Source organism: Cervus canadensis, chromosome 12 (assembly GCF_019320065.1).
Source record: "Cervus canadensis isolate Bull #8, Minnesota chromosome 12, ASM1932006v1, whole genome shotgun sequence".
NCBI lineage: Eukaryota > Metazoa > Chordata > Mammalia > Artiodactyla > Cervidae > Cervus > Cervus canadensis.
The window spans coordinates 12,592,392-12,619,073 of record NC_057397.1 but is presented as its reverse complement, the minus strand read 5'-3'; the positions used below and the strand labels follow the sequence as shown (position 1 = coordinate 12,619,073).

At 38.4% G+C, this 26,682-nt stretch overlaps 1 protein-coding gene across 12 annotated transcripts in view; it reads right to left on the bottom strand.

Annotated features, from left to right (window-relative positions):
- The window catches only part of TBC1D31 (TBC1 domain family member 31), a 78,989-nt gene that overhangs the window by 25,898 nt on the left and 26,409 nt on the right, over window positions 1–26,682 (bottom strand). For 10 of the 12 annotated variants that reach the window (XM_043484158.1, XM_043484165.1, XM_043484157.1 and 7 more), the window contains 8 exons: window positions 25,740–25,918; window positions 17,534–17,685; window positions 14,132–14,291; window positions 11,551–11,751; window positions 7,452–7,628; window positions 2,497–2,576; window positions 2,272–2,418; window positions 1,797–1,930 (listed from right to left, as the gene is read on the bottom strand). In XM_043484158.1, the coding sequence (XP_043340093.1) occupies window positions 1,797–1,930; window positions 2,272–2,418; window positions 2,497–2,576; window positions 7,452–7,628; window positions 11,551–11,751; window positions 14,132–14,291; window positions 17,534–17,685; window positions 25,740–25,918 (1,230 nt within the window). Of the gene's footprint in view, window positions 1–1,796; window positions 1,931–2,271; window positions 2,419–2,496; window positions 2,577–7,451; window positions 7,629–11,550; window positions 11,752–14,131; window positions 14,292–17,533; window positions 17,686–25,739; window positions 25,919–26,682 lie in introns of those variants that run through there. The other 2 variants (XM_043484163.1, XM_043484166.1) reach the window with 2 other exon arrangements.

The following is a 26,682-nucleotide window of genomic DNA, read 5'->3' as shown; positions in this document are numbered from 1 at the left end:
ACAAGCATATACTTGAGTCTCTGTTTTCCGTTCTTGGGGGGATATCCCTAGGAGTACTATTGCAGGGTTATACAGAAATTCTATATGTAACTTTCTGAGGAACCACCAAACTGTTTTCCAGTGACTGCACCATTTTACATTTCTATCAGCAAAGTATGAAGGGTTACAATTTTTCCACATCCATGCCAACACTCGTTATTTTCTTTTTCAAGATTACAGCCATCCTAGTAGGTGTGAAGTGGTGTCTTGCGTGGTTTTGATTTGCATATTTCTAATGACTAATGATCCTGAGCATCTTTTCATGGGCTCACTAGCCATTGTACATCTTCTATGCAGAAATGTCTGTTCAGGTCCTTGTCCAATTTCAAACTGGATTGTCTGTCTTTTGTTTTCCTTTTAAAACTCTCAGTGTTATTGGCAGGGCAAACTAGTACAACCTCTTTGCAGAATCAATTAGAATATTCATATTTTATAATACCATCCTGGGGCTCAACCCAAAAGAAATTATTATAAATTTATGAGCTTGAAGCTAGTCACAAAATTTTTATTTTTAATACATAAAAATTAGAAACAACCTAAATGTCCAACAGTAAAAGATTAAACTAGAACATGTACATTATGGAATATTACAATACAGGATAAAATGTCTAGAAAGTTTACACAAATAAGAGAAATATATATAATGCATTAAATAGAAGTAGTATAATTATAAAAATAACCCCCTAAAAGTCTAACAGTTGGGGGATACACTTTATGGTATACCTATAAGAGGAAATACTATATATAGGCAAGAAATTATATTTTAGAAGACATTTAGTGATTTGGGGAAAATGCTCTTATATTCACGAATATATTATCAAGACTCTCTAAGGAAGAGGAATATTCATAACTTTTCTTTTGTAAATTTTCCTTTATTTTCTCCAATGATGGGTAAAAATTTATTAAAGCAAATACAACATAATAAAATAAACGAAAAACTGTCAAGAGAAATATACTAAAAACTCACAAGATGTATGCTGGGAACTTTTAATTTCTACTTTTCAGAATTTTATTGTTATAGCTGAGTGCTTATCTCCTTTGTACAACAAAAATACATATAAAATTGGTTATTTTTGTTAAACCAGACTTGGTTTAACTTGGATCCAGTTTATTAACCATTTAGTTGACCTGATCTTACTTATATAAAAAAAATGACTCACTTTTTTAGTGTATTACTAGATAATGATGAAGCAGTAAACATATGGGAATACAAGCTATAGGTTCTGACTGCCTGGGTTCAAATTCCTATTCTACCATTAACCTCATCATGGAGCTCAAGCCCTCTTCATCTCCAAAGAGGAGATAATAATGAGTAATACCTACCTCACAGGAGTCCTGTAAGAGTTAAGTGAGTTAATAAAGGCAAAACACTGAGAATGGTACCCGATACACAGAGTTGTCAGTAGAGGTAATAACCAAAGGACGATGAGAATGGGGTAACGGTCAACACCGGCCACGTCAGGCATCGTGTGCGGAATGCTTCACACACTTACTGCACTCTTCTGAACAATAACTGACTTTCAATTAGTGAAGCACCTGCTTCCTTCTTACTAACAAAATCTAGCCTGTAACAGTATCATCTAAAATGCAACCATCTACATTTTATTTAAGTAAAAAGGTTTATTTATGTGTTAATGTCCAAACTGTCCATTTTATGCTCTAGGTCTGTCTCATACTAGAATTGTTAAACATTGCAAAGATGAAAAGATATCAGGAAATGGTACAAGTATCTACTCTTGGTTTCATTTTTTACTTACTTATAAGCGTAGCAACAACTTCAAAACAGATGAGCTGGTTGTTCTGGAATAATTTTACAAATGGAAATGCCAGAAGTGGAAGATATGGTGTGTCACTAAAAATGGTGGACCAGTGAGCTAATGCAGAGAGGGTTCTGTGAATAAAATAAGGAAATAAAGACCAGAAAAGCTTGTTAAAATTTGACTAAATAATATATTCAGATTACAAAAGACAATACAGAAGGTAAATTTGGTGAAACTTGGATTTGCCTGTTTTCCCACAATGAGACTGAGGATATAAACTCTTGGCAAGAATACCACAAAAGTGATGTGCAATAATACATAGGTAAGATTTTTATTACTGGTAATTTTAAATTTGATTACTTGGTTAAGAAGGTGTCTGCTAAGTTTCTCTACTATAAATCACTATTTTCTCCATTTGTAATTAATAAGTACCTTGGGGGAGATACACATTGCTGCAAAATACTGAACATACCTCTGTAATACCCTGAGTAGCTTCCTGCTTCTGATGGGGTATTTCTTCTGAAGGTTGAGAAATGCCACATGAATGCCTTTATCTATAAGGTTACTAAATGCTGTATGATTTTCAGGCAGCTGTAGCAGTGAGCGCCAAATGAACATTCTGAAATTAAAACATAGTTTTAACCAAGAAAAACTGGGGGGATAAGACTGATTTAACATGTAAGGATTTAAATTTTACCTGTATTTCGTTGGAAATTCACCATAGCCTTTTAATAAGATTTGTAAACGCTTTTTGTTTAATCCATCTGACAACTCATTCTATAAAGAGAGAAAAAATAGTATCAATAAGTCCACTGTGGCTTTCTAACTTTAGAACACAATACACAGTAAAAAATATTTTATATCATGGGACTCTCTCCACACACACAAAATCTTTCTCTCTCCTGAGTGTGTATATACACAGCACATAAAGTTTATGACATATTATTTACCCTATTATAGGGTCTGACCAACTTTTTCTGTCAACAGAGAGTAAATATTTTAGGTTTCAGGTCAAAAGGCAAAACCAAGGATATTATATAGACACTTATATAGATGCTTATATAATCATTTAAAATGCAACCATTTAATAATGTAAAAATCATTCTTAGCTGCGCTTCCCTGTTAGCTCAGTTGGTAAAGAATCCGCCTGCAATGCAGGAGACTCTGGTTCGATTCCTAGGTCGAGAAGATCCACTGGAGAAGGGATAGGCTACCCACTCCAGTATTCTTGGGCTTCCCTTGTGGCTCAGCTGGTAAAGAATCTGCCTGCAATGCGGGAGACCTGGGTTCGATCCCTGGGTTGGAAAGATCTCCTGGAGAAGGGAAAGGCTACTCACTCCAGTATTCTAGCCTAGAGAATTTCATGGACTGTGTAGTCCATAGCGTTTCAAAGAGTCAGACACGACTGAGCAACTTCCACTTCATCCTTAGCTTGAGCAGCCAGGGGTCCCAGCACCCAAGCTAAGCTTGGGTCCATGGGCTGCCATTTGTTAATCCCTGTAGCAAGAACAGTGCATTCTAATATCTTCCTCCTTCTCCTGCTCTCTTTTCACTTTTATTTTTAATTCAATTTTTATCTTAATGGGAAAATATTTTGTAGATTTAAGAATTATAAACCCATATGTATAGAGTATCTCGTTTAAGCCTAACTATACAAAGCACAAGAAACCTTCTGGCTTCCTTTCTTTGAGGAAATGGAAAGGTCAGTAGAAGCTCCCCAACTTGCTCAAGGTCACAGATCTGTTAAGTGTTAGTTCAAGACTCAAAGCCAGATTTTCTGACTTAGTTCAGTGCACTTTTTACCACAAGAAACAGGTAATCCAGTGTAAGAGGGAGGTGAGGGACAGCCTGAGATGACAGTGAATGAAGATTCCCCATTTGGGAGCCACGGACCAGACGTCGAGGGCAAGCAGCCCAGACTGGAGCAACACGATCCATGAAAGAGACACGTTCACTGCTGTCATCGCCAAGACACCTGCTGCCATCGAAGCCTCTTTAAACAAAGGACAGACGCCCAGATGAACTGGCCTGAGTTTCATCCACTCTTGTCTCAACCATGAGCTGATGAAGTCCCTAATTCCTTTCTGTGTCCTGAAGCCGTGATTAGCTGAGCACATGCATTTCACCCACAGAAGGGACCTACTCTGACCCACCATTTAGAGCTGGCTAAGGGTTTCCAAGGTGGTGCTAGTGGTAAAGAGCCTGCCTGCTAATGCAGGAGACGCAAGAGACTCGGGTTTGGTCTCTGGGTCAGGAAGATCCCCTGGAGGAGGTCATAGCTACTCACTCCAGTATTCTTGTCTGGAGAATCCCGAGGACAGAGGAGCCTGGCAGGCTACAGTCCAGAGTCGGGCACGACTGAAGTGCCTTAGCACACACACGCGGGCTTTTAGAAGCCGCCTGCTCTCTGACACATTTCTGTGGGCCTTCCACCTGTAATCCAGGCCAAGTGCGGCCAGATGCCCTCCCTGTGGTGTCACTTCTACTTCCCAGAAGTCAGTCACGACCCTGCCCGCTAGTTTTCCCAGGAAAGGCTCCTGTAAACTCTCAGGAAAGCTCAAGCCAGACTTTGTCTCAGATATACCATTCAGCTCCTTTTCTCACCAGGGCATCCAACTCAGGGTTAATATCCCCCATTCTTTACACAGCTAGCTTTGTGCCTGCTACTTAAGTTTTTTAAAACTAGGCAATATTTTGTTTAGGGCTACAGTGTAGAAGTGATAAAACTACAAAGAAAACCAAGGACGTAATTAATGCAGAAGTGGGGACAATGGGTACGTCTGTGGGACAGGGAGAAACGTGATTGGGGAGAAGCACAGAGGGGACTCCAAAGCTACTGATAACACTCTATTTCCTAACGTGGATATGAGTACGTCCAGAAGAGATTTCATGTGGCAGGTCTGAGACTGCTACCCTTACAAAGGCCTACAGGTTGGCCCTGGTCTGTGTCCATATACCTGGGTTTTCAGGACGTTTCCACCCTCCTCAGAACCAGTGGGAGCAGCTCACTGTGCCTAACCCGTACAGTATGGTTTAAGCCGACCACTGCTTTCCGTGTGGAGTTTTGCAATGAACTACACAGGGCATGCCTGTAACCAGCCTCCAGTGAAAGCCCTGAGCACTGAGTTTCTACTGAATTTCCCTGGTAGACAACACTTTACACACTCCTCTTTTGATGCAAGCTTCACTTTTTAAAACTGCTTATAGAAGAAAAGCTGTCAAAATTAATGTGAAAAACACCAACAGTTGGTAAGAACGTGAAGCGACTAGAACACTTAAATACCTCATGGTGAGAATATGGATTGTTTAGATCAACCACCTGGGAAACTCTGACAGTATTTACTAAAGCTGAACATATGCACAGCCCATAAGCCCGTAATTCCATTCCTAGGTTTATACCCAACAAGAGACACATCCTTATGTTCACCAAAGATGCACTAGAATGTTCACAGTAACACTGTTTCTAACAGCAAAAAAACCTAGAAAACTACTCAGATGCCAACCAATAGCAGAATGGATAAAAGCATGGCTTATTCATACCAGGGAATTCTATACAGATATAGAATTGTGACCACATGGATCTCTCAGATATGACGCATGAAAGAAGCCAGACACAAAAGAGTACCAACTAAATGATCCAATGAACATAAGCACAAAAGGGGCAGAACTAATCTAAGGTGTTAAAAAACAGGAGACAGCTATCCTTGGGGTAAGGGGCGAAGTGCCTGGAAGGGAGCAGCAGAGGGCCTTTGAGGGTGTTGGGAAAGGCTCCATTTTTTGATCTGGGTGCTGACAGGGCAGGTGTATTCAGTCTGTAAAAATGTACTGAGCTCCCCATTTATATGTATGTGACTGATTTACTGTCAATAAAAAGTTTTAAAAGGTCCTGAAAATGCTAGCAGTTTCTCTATTGTTGATATTTTCCTTCAATTCCAGAGAATAAGGAAAATACAAAAATAAAACCTATAAAGAAGATAATAAAACTGACTGAAATAGATAATTCTATTAGTAACTCAGTCTTTCCTATAGAGTTTTTAAAATAATACATAAGTACCCCTATCTTTTTAAAAGTGGCTCAGATGGTAAAGAATTGGCCTGCAATGTGGGAGACCTGGGTTCAGTCTCTGTGTTGGGAAGATCCCCTGGAGGAGGGCATGGCAACCCAGTCCAGTATTCTGGCCTCGAGAATCCCCATGGACAGAGGAGCCTGGCGGGACACAGTCCATGGGGTCACAGAGTCGGACACGACTGAGCGACTAAGCACACAGATAACCAAACATATAGTTCTTGTAGCTTGCTTTTTATATTTAACATACTACAATCATTTCCCTTTCCTCTTACATATTCCTAGATTTCTATTATAAAGCTCTACCATAATTTATATTGATTAGTTACCTAATGGTGGACATTTTGGTTGCTTCTAATTTTTTCTTGAATAAATCACACACACACACAAATTCTGAAGAACAATTGGGCTACTATGAAAATTTTTATGCTCATGCTCTTACTTAAAAATTCTTCTACAGACATGTTTGTGCAAATGTTCAAAGAATAGCCACTGCATCACAGAATGTATTAACAGAAGACTAATATTACAACCTAAATGCCAGTGAGCAGAGTTCTAGTGAGATAAACTAATGTACATCCGTAAATGCAATACTATGCAAATATGTTTAACTGCTGTAGCACTACCTGCACTAATATAAATAGTCAATCTATTAAATGATAAGAGCAAGTTATAAGACAGTAATATAGTATGACTCCATTTATTTAAAGAAATTTAAAGGTAACAGATACAGGTATATATGCATATATTTATACACAGAAAACTTCTGAAAGATGAACAGTTATTAATGATGATTACCTCTGGGGAGTGCAATGAAGAGTGGGCTAGGGCACAGAGAGAAAGAGAAGTATACTTTTGGGTTTTGTCCCTTTACAGCCTTCTCTGCCAGATAACTGTTAATCCAGGAGGCAAATGTGATTTTAAGTTTTCTAGGAGCCATGTTAAAAAAGTCACAAGCAGAATGTAAAAATCAAATTTAATAATTTAACCCAATGCAATAAAAATGTTATCATTTGCAAACACAATCAGCATAGTATTATTAATTAATATGATGCTTTTCCTTCTTTAGGGGTAGGAAATTAAGTACAAACTACTATATATAATAAGCTTGTTATATATATAATAGTATAGATATATAACAAGATATACAGCACAGAGAATATAGCTAATATTTTACAATAGCTTTAAATGGAGTATAATCTATAAAAATACTGAATCACTATTTTGTACTAAAACTGTAAATGAGCTATACTTCAATTTTTAAAATATTTTACTTTCTTTTGCTCATAATAAAATTTCAGTATCTGATGTGTACTTCACACATACACATTTCAAATCAGACCAGCCACTTGGACAATGAAATTCTATACTGTTTGACTTAAAAAAAAAAGTATGCATTAATTTTATATTAAAAAGGCTTTTAAATTTTATATTAAAGTTTTAAAAAGCATGTTATAATTTCAGTTACAACTGGCTGCTTTTCTAAAATTTTCCTTTTAATTCTTAAGGAAGAATGATGATGGACTAGGAATCATGAGACCTGTTTACAGCAGTCATGACAAATGAAAAGTTTAATATACTCTTACCTCTTTCTTTTCAAAACTACCAGTCAGGTCTTGTTTCAATATTCTGGTCTGTATTTTGCTTTCCCTTGATTTCGCCGGCCGCTGTACTCTTCCTGATGTCACTGTCACCTTAAGATCACCAGAATTCCCTTTCTTCTTAGGCAAATCCTCAATCACTTTCACTAAAGGAGGAGGTGGCTAAAAAGGAGGGAAAGAAATCCAGTGGCTATCTTTAGAAAACAGACCTGCAAACACAGTATTTAAAAATTTTATTTTGGTCAATTTAATACTGTGCCTTGATACAAAAAGTATAAATAAAGTGTCCAAGAATGTTTCCTTGTTGACTAATGAGTCAAAGCAAATTTCTGCCAAATTCCTTTGAGGAACATAATAAAAGATCTTGGTTAACAAAGATAAATAGAATTGAATGATTGCTTGAAAGCTGGCCTTAAGTCACACAGTATCAATCCATCTTTTATACCTGCACAATAAAAGCTCAGAGAACAGTAGTAATCTGTAGCCCATGGCCCTCTAGAAGGCTGACAGAAGCACCCTAGTATTCTTTGGGCTCCAGTGAAATTTCTTTGCGGGGAAACTGTCACGTGACTTTCCTCTGCAAGCACAGCACCCCTGCCTCTGTCCTTGGTTCCATTCTCTAACTTACTTGGAGATGGCTGTCAGTCCCTCGGTGCATCAACAGCTTCAGAGGACGTGCAGACGGCACAACTCAGACGCCAAACCCTCATTGTGATGGGGCTTATCAAATAGGAAGATAAGCCTCTAACAACTTCAACTTACTTGACTAAGACATTTCCTTTATGAATAACACTTTGAAATAAAACGATCATCCTTGTTCAAAGGAAATAAGCAGGTAAAGTACCCCTGGTTTTCTCAGTTCTAAACATGATTAAAGTACAATGACCTTCACAGGGTGTTTAAATTTTTGAGACCATTATGGCTGAGTGTTTCCTAAGTAATTAGCCCAGACCCAGAGCAATGACAGATGGATTGTGTTTTTTAAATAATTTTTTCTTGAAGTCAAAGTGGCAATGCCTCTTATATGAGGACACAAGGAAAATCCCAGAAGTCCAAACAAACATATTAGATTTCCAAAAAACACAAATCATATGCATCACCTTGAATCAAGCTGTCATGAAAGCCAGAACAGTGTGCTTCCATGATGATGTACAATGGAAATGAATCATCACTCTTTGGGAAAGCTCTTTGACACAGAAACCAAACTTTTTTGACCTCCTCCTCTCTCACCCCCAAAAGAAATAAGTAGAACAAGGCAAACATTCTGACTCTTTTTAAATAACAGACTATAAAAAGACTACTTTGAGGTTTCAAACAAAACTTTTTCCCATGTTGCCTTCAAAGGTTCAGGACTTCTGCTTTTGAAGGAGCAGCAGTTGCTCACTTAGTTGCTAAGTTGTGTTTGACTCTTTTTATGAGCCCATGGACTGTAGCCCACCAGGCGCCTCTGTCCATGGGATTTTTCCTGGCAATAATCCTGGAGTGGGTTGCCATTTCTTTCTCCAGGAGATCTTCCCGAACCAGGAATCAAACCCGTGTCTCCTGCACTGGGAGGCAGGTTCTTTACCACTGAGCCACCTGGGAAGCCCCTTGCTTTTGAAATTTGCACCTATGACAGGAGACCAGGAAAACATTCCCTATTGTCAACTGCAGTATGTAACATATGTGAAGTGTATAAGAGTAGGTAATGAAAATAATATATATGGCATTGCTATTGTACTTTCATTTTAAAATTATTAGGAGAAGTATTTAAAGTTTTAACTGTATCAGTAGGGTTTTTTTTTAAATAGTGGTTTTCTGGGATGCATTATTATTTATTCACATTTGAAAGAATATAAGAATAATGCAAAATATAGTAGCAATAGCTCTGACCAAAGAAAAAGTACAGTGACTACTTACTCAATGATTCAATTCTTTGTCTATGAAATGTAATTAATAAGTGGTCTGACTTCTGAATACTACCCATCTTTAATATCCTTGAACTATCTTCTAACCTCAGTCCATTCTTCTAAATCATTATCAAAATACTAATTCTAGTGCCACATTTTTCATAGTCCTTGCATAAAAGAATCTCCCAAAAGTTGAAGCCTGAGATATGACCTGAATTGCCACACCTCAGGAGTGTTGAAACTTCAGCATAGAAATAGGAATTAGCTTACTTATTATCAGCAGACTACCAGAAATTCTTCAATGGCAAGAAAATAGGGCTTGAAGGAATGGGACATGGTTAATAAATTTTGTATAAACCTGGGCATTTTGTAAGCCTGGAATAGCCACAGAGACACTGGTGGTGTCGGTAATGTGTCAAAAAAAATTATCCTACTTCTGTTATGAGCTAGCTTTTCATCAATCTGATCTCAATTTGCTTAACAAATAACAGAGAGGAAGCCAATAACATGCTTATCTTGGTTTTTCTCGGATCTCCCTCTATTTCTGTTAATAACATTTATCTAGCTCTTATATATTCAGCTAGGCTAATAACTCTCATTAAGTGCAAATAATGTTATTAAAATTTTTTAAGTCTGCAAGAACAGTAGAGTATAATTCCGTATGTTTAAAGAAAACGTATTCACATGTGTACACGACACACACACACAATTCTCATTATTCGCAGTAGTTATGTTTTACAGAGTTGCCACAACACTGAGTTAGTGAATACTGAATTTCACCAGCAGACACATTCACAAATGGAATCTGTGAATATACAGGTTGACTGTATACATTTACATGCATAGAAAAAAAATACTTGGTAGGCATACATTTCAAAATCATCTGAGAATGGTTAGACTTATTGAATTATTTGCTTATCTGTATCTTTTGGCTTTTCTCTGTAATAAGAACTTCTTACTGATGAATTCATTTGTAGGGCAGCAATAGAGACGCAGACATAGAGAAGGACTTGTGGACACAATGGGGAAAGGAGAGGGTGGGACAAATTGAGAGAATAGCATTGAAACATATGCATTACCATAGGTAAAGTAGCCAGTGGGGATTTACTATATGACACGGGGAGCTCAACCCAGAGCACTGTGCCATCCTAGATGGGTGGGATGGGGTGGGAGGTGGGAGGGAGGGGACATAGGCATATCTATGGCTGATTCATGTTGATGTGTGGCAGAAACCAAAACAACATTGTAAAGCAATTATCCTCCAATTAAAAATGAATCATTTCTTTTTAAAAAGAACCCCCGACCCCCACAACAACCACTCCAGAAAAGAGAAGGAAACAATCTAAGGTAAAACTTGCTTTGTTATTTGATGCAACAAGCCGGAGAAATTCTAGATTACCGTAAGAGAAGTAGGAAATACATTTCAGATGAAATGTGTAGTGTAACAACAGATGCAGAAATGTGCACAGTGTCTACAAGGGACAGTAAGAGAAGCTGAAAGCATGGGGAAATAGTAGATAGAGACAAGAATAGAGAAGACCTTGAGAGGCAGGCAGAAGAGTCTGGACTTAATGCAACAGGCAAAGGGAAGGAGGCCACGAGAACAGCATTGTTTTAGATGATGAAAGTCTTATTTTAGAAAAATGGCAGGTGGAAGATGATTGATGAGGAGGAGCAGGCACCGAGGGCTCTGAGTTTAGGTATATTTATTGAGATTACTATTATTGGAGAGCAGTCAGTGAGCACCAATACAAGGATGGCCGAGATGGCCAACAGGTGGGCCACGTACAGATATTTCAGATTCAAGGAGTACATGACTTAGTATTGACTCGATGCGGGAAACAGGAATAGACACAGTCACAGGTGCTCCAAGGTGTCCAGCTTGCAAGATGGGAAGAAAGAGAAAAAAATGAACAGACCGGGATTGCAGACCTTTTTCGGGAAGCAGATCAGAAGGGTACCTCAAATCGGACGAGGACAACAAAACAGAGGCCTTTGACAAAGGCAGCAGTTTAAGAATGGAGCATAGGTTGCAAAGTCTGGAGATGTGGCTTTGGGAGTAAGAGCGAAAAAAACATATCCAGAAAAAGGGATAATGGTGCAAAGAAGTTAAAAAATTGTAACAGAGCTTTTATTTTTTATGATAAAACTTTTAAATCTTAACAGAAAGAAGGGAAGCTTACTTGATAACATACCTTATTTATTTCTTTCGTTAAAGTCTGAACTGAGTATATGTTCAGACTGCCATTTTCCATAATAGATGCAATGTACCGTCCATGTGGGCTAATTACTGATGAGCTAATTCCGTCATCAAGGCTTCCAATTTCAAAGAGAAGTTTACAAGTCTGTATATTAATAAATCTCATAATACCATCCTGACTTAGCACTCCAAGAACCTAAGAGTAGAGAGAAACATGTGAGTTCCTAAAACACATTTAAAATTCAAAAGTCTCAGATGTTAACTTGACTTATTATGGTGATCATTTTACAGTATAACATACAAATACTAAGTCATCATGTTATACACCTGAAACTGACATGAAAATGAAAGTGAAGGTCGCTCAGTCCTGTCTGACTCTTTGTGACCCCATGGACTATACAGTCCATGGAATTCTCCAGGCCAGAATACTGGAGAGGGTAACCTTTCCCTTCTCCAGGGGAATCTTCCCGACCCAGGGATGGAACCCAGGTCTCCCACATTGCAGGCAGATTCTTTACCAGCTGAGCCACAAGGGAAGCCCACGAATATTGGAGTGGGTAGCCTATCCCTTCTCCAGTGGATCTTCCCAACCCAGGAATTGAACCAGGGTCTTCCTGAGCTATGAGGGAAGCCCCAAAACTAACATGTTCTATGTCAATTACACCTCAATTTTAAAAAGTCAAACTACACACATACACATGTGTGTATTTACATATGTTCTCTCTTGGGGGAGGGGCATGCAGTGGTGGGCTGGAGGAAAATCGGAGGAGACCATACTCGCAGAGAGCCATGATGTTTATTTAAAATCCCTAATCATGGCTCACGCAGATTTGCCCAGTTCAGGTCCAGATAAGCCTGGCCCTAACCAGAACCAGTAAGGAGCCTATCCTGGGAGACTACAGCAAGGTCCACTGAGACTCTTCCCTTCCCACAGGCAGGCCTGTCTCTACCGATCCCTCCAGGGGAAGCAGAGAGGACTACAGTTCTTCACTGTGACCCCACGCTGGCTGGCAGAGTGGGGAGGGGGGAGGGCTTGTTTCCCTTCTCCATCCTCAGCTTGAGCAGAGCTGACAGCTGTCCTGTCAAAACCCACACAAACCTGTGACCTCGCTGTTGTAACCAGTATTTGGGTTGTGGAGGGAGAAAGTCTGTGAGCTGCAAAAAAGGACTGTGTTGGGGCGGGGGGAAGTCCGAAGGAAGCTAGTCTTAAGGGGGAAAAAAATAGCTGTAACCCATACAACTTGAAAAATTAAAAACACATACTAAAAAAGCTTAAACGCACAAAACAATAAACCCCTCCACTGCTTCGTCTACAGGTTCTTTCCCTGGGCCAGGGGCTGGTAGGCAGTGTCACCAGGTGATTTTGTGAAACACTGACATCCCTTGTTATGTGAAAGACTACAGTTTGAAGGTGGTTGGAGGCAATTTGAAGGTGACAATCTAAAAAGCAAGCTTTCTGTTGATCAGATGGTAGGAATCTCGTCATTCAGTTGATGCAACTTCTCTGGAAGGCAATTTGGCGAGATCTATCAAAACTACAGATGCACATAATGCTGGTACCAGTTTTAACTCTGGGATTTTATTTTACCCTTCAGACAGGATGTGTGAAGTGACGTGTGCAAAAGTGATGCAGTGCAGTATTATTTGTGCTAGAAAAGAACTAAAACCAGGTTGAGTGCCCAATAATAAAGGACTGGTTAAAAAAATTTATACAGCTGTACAAAAGAATGAAGTTTTGTACTGATATAGGATAATCTTCAAGGTAAACTAAGTAAAGAAAAAAAATGCAAAATGGGAAAAACATAAGATTATATAACAGCAGTGGTTTTTGGAGAGTGAGTAACTGGGCAAATGAGAGAGAAAAGTAAGAGTTCACTTTATGCCTTTTTTTTTTTTCTTACATTTTCAACCGTGTGAAAGCATTATCTACTCAAAAAACTTAAAACAGATATGATAAATATACACACACATACATCATACATATATACATAAAACACACACATATAAAATTTGTTAATGGCAAGACCCAAGATAATTTAAAATAAAGAAGTTAAGGTTCAATTGCCCAACTATTAAAAAGAAAAAGGGTGTGTGGAAGGGGAGCACTTTGTAAACTAAGGCTAAATAGAATGAAAACACGTTTCATAGGCTTGAGGCAACCTGTTACGGTAGATAAAACACAGCACAACAAAAAAGCAAGAAAATTTCCATTCTGGTCCTACTTTTAATCCTTGTAACTAACAGCAGTGTTGACAAGTCACCTAGTTTGATGTCACAGTCTGTGAAACATTCCCTGCCTATGCTCAAAGAATTCTTTAAGGATCAAATAAAAAATAGCACACTTTATCACCCTGTAAACCAGAGTATGACATAAAGTATACCGATTTTAGGGAAAAGGGTAAATTATCATTAATATATAGAACCTAAGATGTTTCCATTTTTTCAGTTTTACACTCTTAACAAGTTTTTGGCAATTTTAAATCCTTGAAACAATCAGGCTGCCACAAGTTAGATAAGAGAACTAATATACTGCAGAAATTGATACGATTTTTCCAAAAAAGTACTACGTTACTAACCTGATTAGAACCAGCATCAAAACTATCAGGAAGAAATTCCAGATGGCGGATGGCACGAACTTTGGTGGGCATCTGGATAATTCTAAATAGCTGTTTAGCTTCCAAGCACCACAAATGAATATGATTTGATTTGCCCCCTGCAGCCAGGATTCGGCCATCCCTGCAGAACAAACAGGTTTGTAAGACTGGATGAATTATTTACAGCAGCACTGTCCAACCTGATCCAGTATCATGATGGAAATGTTCTCATCTATGCTGTCCAAAAAAGTCACTACTGGACGTCCCTGGTGGTACGGGGGATAAGAATCTGATGCAGAGGCCACAGGTTCCATCCCTGATGGGGGAAGATTCCACATGCTGTGGGCCACCAAGCCCATGTGCTACAACTATTGAGCCCTCGCTCTAGAGCCTGACAGCCACAACTGCTGGGCCCACATGTCACAACAGGAGAACCCACCACAATGAGAAGCTTGCACACTGCCAGGAAGAGTAGCCCCGACTCACCACAACGAGGGAAAGCCTGAGCCCAGCAGAAAAGACCAAGTGCGGCCAAAAATAAATAAACAAAAACCCAAACAGTAAGAACCAAAATAGTCACTATTAGCCACATGTGATTCAAAGTGAAAGTGAAATCACTCAGTCGTGTCCGACTCTTTACGACCCCGTGGGCTGTAGCCTACCAGACTCCTCCATCCACGGGATTCTCCAGGCAAGAGTACTGGAGTGGGTTGCCATTTCCTTCTCCAGGGGATCTTCTCGACCCAGGGATAGAACCGAGGTCTCTCGTCTTGCAGGCAAACGCTTTACCCTCTGAGCCACCAAGGAACTAAAATGTGGCTAGCACCTCTGAGGAAATTAATTCTTAATGTTTATTCATTTAAACAGGTGATGTTACAGAGCTGGGGAAGGAGGAAGATCTACTGCAAGAATGATGTGAATGGGTCACAGGGTGACCTGGAGGAAGAATGCTTGTCAGTACTGCTGACTGGCTAATACAAAAATGTTGAGATAAGAATAAGGTTAGTATATAAGGGGGGGGGGGGTAAAAAAAAAAAAAAAAAAGAAAAAAAAAGAATAAGGTTAGTATATAAGGAAGAATGAGAAGCAATATTTGAGTGTGGCCGAACACTTAAATTAGATGGGGAAGGAAATAAGATGAGAAAAGGGAGGGAAGCCAAGACCAGAGGACAAAAGACCTCAGGGGATATGGCGGGGAGTTGGATTTTCCTAAGAGCAATGGAAAGCCTTTCAAGGGAGTTCAATAGGGAAATGACTTGATGATTTAAGAAGCACCCTAGCTGCTTTGCAGAGACTGACTTTAGGAAATGAGATTAAAAATGGACCACGATAACCCTATATGCAAGACACGATAACCCTATATGCAAGACAGAAAAAGAGACACAGATGTATAGAATAGACTTTTGGACTCTATGGGAGAAGGTGAGGGTGGGATGATCTGAGAGAACAGCATCGAAACATGTATATTATCAAGTGTGAAACAGATCACCAGCCCAGGCTGGATTCATAAGACAAGTGCTTGGGGCTGGTGCACTGGGATGACCCAGAGGGATGGGATGGGGAGGGAGGTGGGAGGGGGGTTCAGGATGGGGAACACATGTAAATCCATGGCTGATTCATGTCAATGTATGGCAAAAACCACTACAATATTGTAAAGTAATCAGCTTCCAACTAATCAAAATAAATGGGAAAAAAAAAAATGATACAGAGGAAAAAAATAAAAAATAAAAATAGACCAACTAAGAAACCTATTATAATGCAGCAGCCTGGAAAAGGGCTTCCCCGGTCATTCAGTGATCAAGAATCTGCCTGCAAAGACACAGGAGACATGGGATCCCTGGGTCAGGAAGATCCCCTGGAGAAGGGAATGCCAACCCACTACAATATTCTTGCCTGGAGAATTCCATGGATAGAGGAGCCTGGTGGGCTCCAGACCACGGCGTTGCAAAGAGTCGGACATGACTGAGTGACTAACACACACACATCATAGACAAGGGGTTGTATCAGGAGGGTTCAGAGCCGACCTGAAGATAATCTCACTGGTCAAAGATGAGAGAACCAGAGCATCACTAAGAATAATAATTTTAATAAGTAAAACCATGTCAACTATGCTTAAATCCATGAGTTTACAAAGATTAAAGACAAAAGACCTTCAATGGCCACCTCTGAATATGCCAATAAACCAATCCATTATTTTGGGAAAAAAGGTTTTCTTTTTTAAAGAGGAAGAAATCAAGCATTTTATCCTGCTTTTCCTTTACTAACTGTACAGCAAAGTAACCAAAGAATTGATGAGAGGAAGTTTCTTTCTCGAGGAGGTTCTGGTTAATAAGGGAGAAGGAAAGACAGGATAGTTCCCTTTTGCTAACCTCCAATGCAACACAGGATATCTAGGTGATGATCACCAATGACCATTAACATCACAAGGAAGAGTTCTGTGTTCCTCCAGATGAAAGGACACCAACCACCTACAATGTCTTCTTGCTCCCAAATCAAACCAGATCAGATCAAGCCTCCAACTCACAGGAAATATGACATAACCAGTTTATAGTAAATATAGATGAGAGAAGATCACATTAAATAGCATCACAGGGATGCAAAGAGCAGAATCTAGAATATAGAAAACTATAGGACAAATGACCAGTTCTTTAACAAATTAACCGCAAAGAAAATATAAAGAGAAATATATCAACCAAGGCCACATGTGAACCTTATTTTGTTCCTAACTTGAACAACCAACCACAAAAACGATCATTAGACCAATCGTGAACTATGAATAATAATTAGACATAGTATTACGAATTTTTAAAGGTGTAATGATAGTACCACAGTTGTGTTTCAAAAAGGGTCCCATCCTTTAGGGATACACACTGAAATATTTACGCATGAAATGATACACTTGGGCTTTGTTTTACGACGACAGAGTACAGAAGTAGTAGACGGTTGCTGGTGGTAAAGAGTCTGCCTGCTAAGGCAGGAGACACAGGTTTGATCCCTGGGTTGGGAAGACCCCCTGGAGGGGGAAATGGCAATCCACTCCAGTATTCTTGCCAGGAAAACCCCAGGGACAGAGGAGACTGGCGGGCAGTTTACGGGATCTCAAAGGGTTGTACATGACTGAGCACAGGCAGAATTACAGACAAGACAGGAGTGGCTGTTAGTTGATGCTTATTATAGCTAATGAGTGTACCAGCCTTAGGATTTCATATGCTTTTTATATTTTTGTGTACAATAAGTAAAAAACTTAATACCATATCTGAGATCATATCTTAGTTTAAAGGAAACTTTTGCTCATATGACAATAAAATACTGAATGAAAATTTATAAAATTTCACTGGAAGTTAAATTTCATAAAAATCCTCAGTGTCTCAAAGTGAACATTACCTGGTCACGGCAAACACTTTGTATAATATATTAGAGCTTTCAGGTGGAGCTGGCAATTGATATTTGCAAACAAGAGTATCACATTCCCAGGCGAAGATGGAATTATCTTTAAAACAGCTGAGGATGGTATTACTGAATGGTAGAAAGAAAACCTAAAAAGGAAGGAAAAATAGTTATTCTCTATATAAGGATCATTTAACCCTCTTTAAGTTTAAAATTTACAAGTAGTTAATTCTTTCTTAAAATTATTTTTTCTTAAACTGGAGAAAATACATTTACAATACATGCCAGGGGATAAAACTGATATTTTATATACTATTATAAAGTAAAAGAAAAGGTAAACTCCTTTAAACAAAAAATAGGTGACTATAATGACAAGTTTATCCATAAAATACTAACAATTCTTAAATATTTAACCTTATAAAAGATTCAAATGAAAATAAGATACCATTTTATGTGTATCAAATTTACTTTAAAATAATGCACAAACTACACAAAACACAAACCAAACATATACACAAAATATACATAGTGTATTTATAAGTTATATACTAATATACACTATTAAATACTAACAACCAAGTGTTAAAAATATTACATGTTGGTGACACTACAGAAAAAGGAACTGTGATACACTCCTGCTGGTAGTAGAAACTGACTAAAGATACTGTATATGTCTCAACAGTCTTATATTCCTTCTGAATAATCAATCTGCTTCTAAGGGTTAATTCTTTGAGGAAAAAAACAGCAAAATGCTTTAAGATAAATGTGTATAAATGTTTGCGAAGCATTAATTGCAAAAGTAAAAACTTGAAAACAAATACATGATGTTAGAGATTTTATATTTTAGCAGGGATTCTCATATTTTATTAGAGATTCAATTTATTTAATGTACAATTGAGACTGAAATTGGTGGAAAAGCTGAAAATGTCATTTTATTCACATAATTTCTATTTCTCTATTACATAAGCAGTAAGCAATGCTTACTTCGATAATATAACATTTTTATTAAAATTGACCAATATTTTCTCATAAGTTTCAATGGCTTCAAATATAACTTTGTGTGCCGTCTGTGTAAAACACACAGAGGGAGGTAAGAAAGGAAGCAAAGGACATGAAAAAAATTCAGTACCCTAAGGACAAGCATTCCTAGCTATCCCCTCAAAATAAATTCCTGCAAACAGCTAATAGTTAGTTACAGCTCTAGCTATTTATTCTTTTTTTCCTTTATTTTCCCCTCAATACAGCTTTGTCTTCTATTTTATTCCTCTGAACCACAGAAGAATTATGATTTCTTTATATACTCGCCTGCCCACAGGAAATCTACCGAGACCCCATGCATGGAACCCCAAGAGACGCAACATCCTTCCCAGCGGAAGACACTTGGCTGGTTCTGAACAACGGCGGGCAGAAGTCTTGTCTATCTTGCTTATTCTTGTGGGGTCAGTGGCAAGCACAATGACTAGAACTTGGTAAAGGTGTGCAACAGTTTTTTGTTGAATAAATGAATGAATAAACCTTTTTCTTACTAAGTTGTATAGTATATGCATTTTCACCTTTAACAGTTTATGTTGAGTTCTAGGTATCTGTTCTTTGGTTCTATCCAGATCAGCCTTCTTAACTGCATCAGAACTAACTATAACACTTCATATTTGAACACATCTTCTTGTGTCTACTACTGTGTCTTTACAAGCTTTATTATTTTTAAAACATATGACTGTTTTTGTGTTGGAAACAGAGAGGGGCAGGGACTCAGAGGAGGCAGAACACCTTTAAGGATTTGTTACCTTTTATTCTGACATCTTCACAATTTCACTGGTGTCAGAGGGAATGCTATTAATACATTCTTTGGGGATGAAGTGTTCAGTGTCTCTAACACTGGACTAGAGTGTCTCTGAGTATTCAGAATCTAGATGTAACCATCATCACAATAGTGAGAGAGATGTCCAGAAAAAAAGCAGGATCAACACTGCATCTACCATGGCTTTCCCCAGTGTTACAAAAATAATGGGTCAATAAAGCATCCACATGCAATATGGCAGCCTTGTGACTAATTTGTATTATTGTCATCCAGTTATTATATACATATAGTTTTAATGCATTAAATGCATTAAAACATTACTATGAAAATTTTAGGGAATTGTAAAAATATATATTTACATATTATTATATATAATACATTATCTCTTTTTTGATAATAATGCTAAAAACATACATGCATGCATACAAAATGTACTATGGAACATACTGGTTAATTAGAACAATCTACTAAGGACTAAAGCTATAAGACTCTAAAAGATGCTAGCTCAACTACATCAGATGCCGAGGCCCTTGCCTGATCTAGCTCCTCCTCATTTTTGTCCTAGGCTTACTTTATCAAAGACAATCTGGTAGGCCTTTTGCCAACAGTTCCATTATATTAAGAAGATTTGTAATATGAAGGTCTTACAGAAAGAACTCAGTGAATACATTACGATCTATAATGAATGCATTAAAACAGTTTCCAATCTGATGTCAAAAAAAGTGTCTTGAAATTTTTATTATAATTAGCAGTATTTTTCTAGAAAAGTAATAAAGTTTATTCCTACTGGGAGAAGCAAAAGCTTAAAAGTTAATGAGCATCAGCTGCTATTTTGAGGAATAGCTGTGATAGATTATTGCCTACATGATTATTCATTACTAGATTTGTAATTTTAATTGCCAGATTTTAATGATTATAAAATTGTTCCTAATGAATCACGTCATTATTTAGATAGTGTCATCTCCCGACAAACACAAAATGCTTAGAAAAAGCTTCACGAGTACTAACAAAATATACTTTTTGAAGGTTGGCTGCACCTTTTCCTTACAAAATATGAAAATCCTAGGCTTCTCAATTCACTTTTGAGAGGTAAGTGAATTCTTTTCAAAGTTGAAAGAGTTCAAGATAGTAGTTAGAGAAAGTTAACAGTGAAATGTACACTTCGGCAAAAATTTAGTGCGTGCCCATTCGCATACAGAGACTAAGCTTAGTGACACACGATTGAGTGTTCTCTGATGCCATCATCAGAAAGCCTTGTCTGATACATACTGACCCACAGTAATCAGAAATCTCAGGATTTATTCCAAAATCTCTAGCTAAAAGAGCTAAATGTCCTACCTCCTAGCATCAACAAAAGAATGAAAATTTCCTAATTCGAAGAAATGTAATTGGTTTACCCGAGAGCATAATGGAGCCACTTCAGAGTAAACCAAGCTTCAGCTCAGAACTGCACCTCTTTCACAAGCTACGTGACACTGGGCAAGTTACTTAATATTTCTGAAGTGCAGTTTCCCCAACTGTAAAATGTGGATAATTATATCTACCTTTCAGGATTATTTAAGCTTAAAAATAACAAAACCAAGTGTTAAGTACATAGTAAGGACTCAACGATTGGTATCTATTACTGCTGCTGTTTAGTTGTTAAGTTGTGTTGGACTCTTTGCGACCCTATGGACCGTAGCCTGCCAGGCTCCTCTGTCCAAGGGATTCTCCAGGCAAGAATACTGGAGTGGATTGCCATTTCCTCCTCCAGGGGATCTTCCCGACCCAGGGACTGAATCCAAGGCTCCTTGCGTCTCCGGCACTGCAGGTGGATTCTTCACCAGTGAGCCACCTGTGGTATTGCTATCTATTACTACCATTTACCACTACTGCTAGGTACAAAAATCAATGGAAAGCGGATGGAGCGGTAAATTCTTTAAAAACATTTTGAAGCCAAAATCAACTATCCACTGATAGTTTCTAATCTGAAACCTTTAGGGAAGATAGTGTTCCAGAATTCAGAACTACTTATGATCTGAGAAAGGGATCAAACCTGGGTCTCCCGCATTGTGAGCAGATTCTTTACCATCTGAGCCACCAGGGAAGCCCAGTACAATGCATATTCTATAATATTATGTGGAACTCTCAGTGACTTGGAGCGACACCCCATACTCAAATATATTAATATTTCAGCCTCATGTCAGCTTAGTTCAGATTCTGCTGCCAGATGAATTCCAATCAGATTCTGCCACCAAATGAGTTATTAAAAAACATCTGGGTTTTTGAGTTGCTAATAAGGGATTACGCATCTATTTAATATAGTTCAAAAGAAAAAGAATACAGTTACCTTACAGCTTTTTAGAAGATGCCTAGTTGCACTGAGGTAATTCTATAAAGCTGGATAATAGATAACAGAAACAACAGCAATACAGAAACTGCAGCAGCTGCGCTAACTTGTACTAAGCACTTACTGTGCACAAGCTTCCTGCTAAGCGCTTTGCACAGATTATTCTATTCAATCCTGAAACCAACCCTGAGGTAAGCACTGTTACTACTTCCATCTTATACACAAGGTGAATAGCTTGTCAAAAATGTTTAATGTGAATCTACTCAAGACTTTAGACTTAAATTCACTTTACAAGATCAGTAGCATCAGCTGCTACTTTGCAACAAAGGTTCATTAGTCAAAGCTACGGTTTTTCCAGTAGTCATCTATGGATGTGAGAGCTGGACTGTTAAGAAATCTAAGCACCAAAGAATTGATGCTTTTGAATCACGGTGTTGGAGAAGACTCTCAAGAATCCCTTGGACTGCAAGGAGATCAAACCAGTCCATCCTAAAGGAAATCAGTCCTGAATATTCATTGGAAGGACTGATGCTGAAGCTGAAACTCCAATACTTTGGCCACCTGATGTGAAGAACTGACTCACTGGAAAAGATCCTGATGCTGGGAAAGATTGAAGGCAGGAGAAGAAGGGGCCAACAGAGGACGAGATGGTTGGATGGCATCACCAACTTGATGGACATGAGTGTGAGCAGGCTCCAGAAGGAGCTGGTGATGGACAGGGAAGCCTGGTGTCCTGCAGTCCATGGGGTCGCAAAGGGTCGGACACAATTGAGTGACTGAACTGAACGTACAAGGTATCAGCTGAGAAAACAAGTTAAATGATGCAATGAGGAGATAGTAACACAAATCCACAATGTGTGGCATTTTCCAACACAACTAACTGGCCTGGCTTCTTAAAAAAAAAAAAAATTAATGTTATGGGAATAAAAGAGAAAAGGTGGGAGACCATTTTAGATTAAAAGAGCCATCATAAATGAAACCCATATCATCATGTGTTACCATGTGTCATCAACGGAAAAAAAAAATCACAAAATTTGTATTTAAAATATAAAAGCAGACTCAGCTGTAAAAAAGAACAAAATAATGCCATCTGCAGCAAATGGACAGACCTAAAGATTGTCTTACTGAGTGAAGTCAGACACAGAAAGACAAATATCATCACTTAAATGTGGAATCTAAAAAAAAATGGTACAAATGAACTTAGTTATAAAACAGAAGTAGAGTCACAGATGTAGAAAACAAACTATGGTTCAGTTCAGTTTGGTTCAGTCGCTTAGCTGTGTCTGACTCTTTGCGACCCCATGGACTGCAGAATATCAGGCTTCCCTGTCCATCACCAACTCCCAGAGTTTACTCAAACTCATGTCCATTGAGTCGGTGATGCCATCCAACCATCTCATCCTCTGTTGTCCCCTTCTCCTCCCGCCTTCAATCTTTCCCAGCATCAGGGTCTTTTCCAGTGAGTCAGTTCTTCACATCAGGTGGCCAAAGTATTGGAGTTTCAGCTTCAGCATCAGTCCTTCCAATGAACACCCAGGACTGATCTCCTTTAGGATGGACTGGTTGGATCTCCTTGCAGCCCAAGGGACTCTCAAGAGTCTTCTCCAACACCACAGTTCAAAAAGCATCAATTCTCCGGTGCTCAGCTTTCTTTACAGTTATGGTGACCAGGGGATAAAAGGGGGGAGGGATAGACTGAGAGACTGACATATACACACTACTGTCGGTAAAACTGATATCTAAAAAGAATCTACTGTATAGCACAGGGAACTCTACTCAATACTCTGTAATGGCTTATATGGGAAAATAATCTGAAAAGGCATTTCTGTGGTGTTCCAGCGGTTAAGAATCTGCCTTGCAACACAGGGGACGAAGGTTCGATCCCCAGTCAAGGAACTAAAACCCCACGTGCCTCGGGGAAACTAAGCCCACGCACAATTACGGAGCCCGTGCACAACCTCTGAGCCCACGTGCCACAAGCTCGGGTCCATGTGCCACAACGAGGATCCCGTGTGCCTCAGCGAAGACCTGAGGCAGACAAACAAACAAACAAATGTTTTTTAAAAAAAAGAATCTGAAGAGTGGACATGTGGGTATGTGTAACTAATTGGCTCTACTGTACATCTGAAAGTGACACAACATTGTAAATCAAATATACCCCAATAAAAATTTAAAAATAAAAAACCACAGTAAAATATAAGTTTAACAAAAACTTGATAAGAACTAAAGTTTTGCTTTTAGTTTACAATTACTTCCTGTTTTCAACAGAATAAGCCAGGAGTGACAACCATCTGACTCAACTCCACTTCTTGTATGGCCAGGAGAATGAGTTTTATGTTTTAAAATTATGTCATTTCAGGTGGTTATGTAAGTACACACATATCCTCAATTTTGCTCTTTGCCAGCAAAGTCAAAGAAGTTTACTATCTAGTCTTTTGAGGAAAAGCTTGCTGGTAACTTATAGACTATGATATTCCATTATTTTAGAACAACATACTTACATATATATTGCATATTGTATTTACATTTACTACATTTAATTTTATTTTATCACTAAGATTTGGAATCGTATTTTTTAAACTAAAATGTCTGAACGACCAAGTCAAGGTTAATATCGGCAGCTATTCAGTGTATACTATTCTAGTTTCATAGTAAAAATAACAGATGGTTTTTGTGTCATTGTTTCATGACTGTTTCCACTGTGGGTTCAACTCTTAGCATTCTCTTTCTTAACCTTTAAAACAATTTAAGTATTAAAGCAATTGAAGAAAAAACCTACTAAGGCATTTGGCCTAAATACCTGATGACTAAGCTGGCTATAACTTACATCTTTTTTAAATGATTAAAAACCCTGGGATTTTTGTGGAGACTACAAAATAAGATTTTGGTTGAGATGAACTGCCAGTTGTTCACGCTAATAACCAAGAAATTAAAAGCAATACTGCATATATAATATAACCTGAAGCAAAATAATTAAATGGGAGATGCAATCCTGAAAACAGCATTTAGCTAATCAAATAGCAAACAAAAACAAGCCTTAAAAACAAAAGAAATGGCTTTTTAAAAAGTGATACATGTGTACAACGGAATACTGATGAGCAATACAAAGGTACAAACTACTGATACTTCAAACAGCAAGGATGAGTCTCAAAAGCATGATGTTGAATGAAAAAAGGCTTTACACACACCATTACTGAAAAGCTCTACTTCTGTGAAGTTTTAGAACAGATAAAACTAACCAACAGTAGAAAAACAGCAGGGGAGTGCTTATCTGGGAAGGGATATGATGGAACTTTCTGGGATGGTGCTAACTATAGGTTTGCACATTACAAATGTATATGCATTTATCAAAATTTAACAAATGAATGCTTAAGACATGCATTAAAAACAAAGTTTACATCAACAAATACTAAACCCGATTAAATGCAGTTAATTAAATGCAGACTGAAGCACTGATGGACAAGTATACTAATGCCTGCAATTTACTTTAAAAAAAAAAGTGAGTTAATAAAACTAAGGGACAGACAGACCCATAATATAGTTTACTAATATGTAAGGATGGTACAGGCTTCCCAGGTGGCTTAGCAGTAAAGATTCGCCCTCCAATTCAGGAGACACAGGTTAGATCCCAGACACAGGAAGATCCCCTGAAGAAGGAAATGGCAACCCACTCCAGTATTCTTGCCAGGAGAATCCCATGGACAGAGGAGCCTGACAGGCTACAATCCATACAGTCACAAAGAGTGGGACACAATTTAGCAACTAAACAGCAACAAAGTACCCTATGGTACAGCAGGATCTAGGTGGTGGATGTCCATGTGTTCACTGTGAAATTCTTACAAATCTATACATTTAGACTTTTTCATAATTGGGTTAAGAAATAAAACAAAATCAACCAGCTAAGTAAAAACTATCATGTAATTAAAGTTGAAGTTACAGACTATAAATAATAAAAGTTTTGCTTGTTGCTGACATAACCGAGACAAAGTAAAACATTACTTATAACATCTGTACCCTGCTGATCCAGAAACTAGCCTAAGCAGCACCACAGACCAAGACGCGCTCCGTCCACTGACCTTCTGTATTCCCACAGACTGGAGAATATTCAGCTTTCTTTTTCTCTGGAAGGTATCCAAGTCCCAGAGCTGTGCTGTATCAGAGGAGGTGGTAATGGCGTATCTCCCTGATCCGTGCACAGAGATGGAAAACACGGATGATTCATGCCCTCTCATCCAGCTAACCAGCTCCTTGGTGACTGAGGGAAAAAGGCAAACAGACATACAGGTCAAACCCGGCATTTCATCCAAGAACAGATTCAACTGATGGCCGGGGATCACATGAGGTCCCTTCATCTCCATTAACGTCTAAAAACAATGGAAGCCTGTGACTGGCTGATGAAGTGCGCTGGGGGACACGGTAGTTACGTGGATTATCAGGGAGGCAGGAGGAGATGAGGCTGAAAGGGGTTTAAGAACAGTTTTGAACGTGACATGACAGAAGTCTGGGCTTTCTCTTGAAATGGTTTTATATGTAAGAATACCGTATCTGGGCTGTTTCAGAAAGAGCACTTTGAAGACATGGTGAATATACTGGAGAGGAGGAAGAGATTACAAAATGACTAGTTAAGCTGTTCTGTACTAATCCAGGCAGCAGATGAGGAGGGTCTGTACTAAGCACGTGGCAGTGGGGAAAGGGACAAACTGAAGAGCTACAAAGGGAAAAAATCAAAGGACTCAGTGATTCAGTGGCTCCAGTTTAGTTACATAAACAGGCAGTGATTCTACTATGTGACATAAATACACGAGGTTGATCAGACTTAGCAGTGTGAGAAGAGGTAACAGATTTGATTTTTAAAAACTGATTCTGTGTGTGTGTGTGTGTGTGTCTGCATGTGTGACACACAGGCAGAGAAAAAAAGTCTGAAAACATCAAAAAATCCCCATGATAATTATCAGTGGGTAGTAAAACTGCAGTGATTTTTATTTTCTCTTTACATTTTTCTGTGTTTCCAAGTTTCCT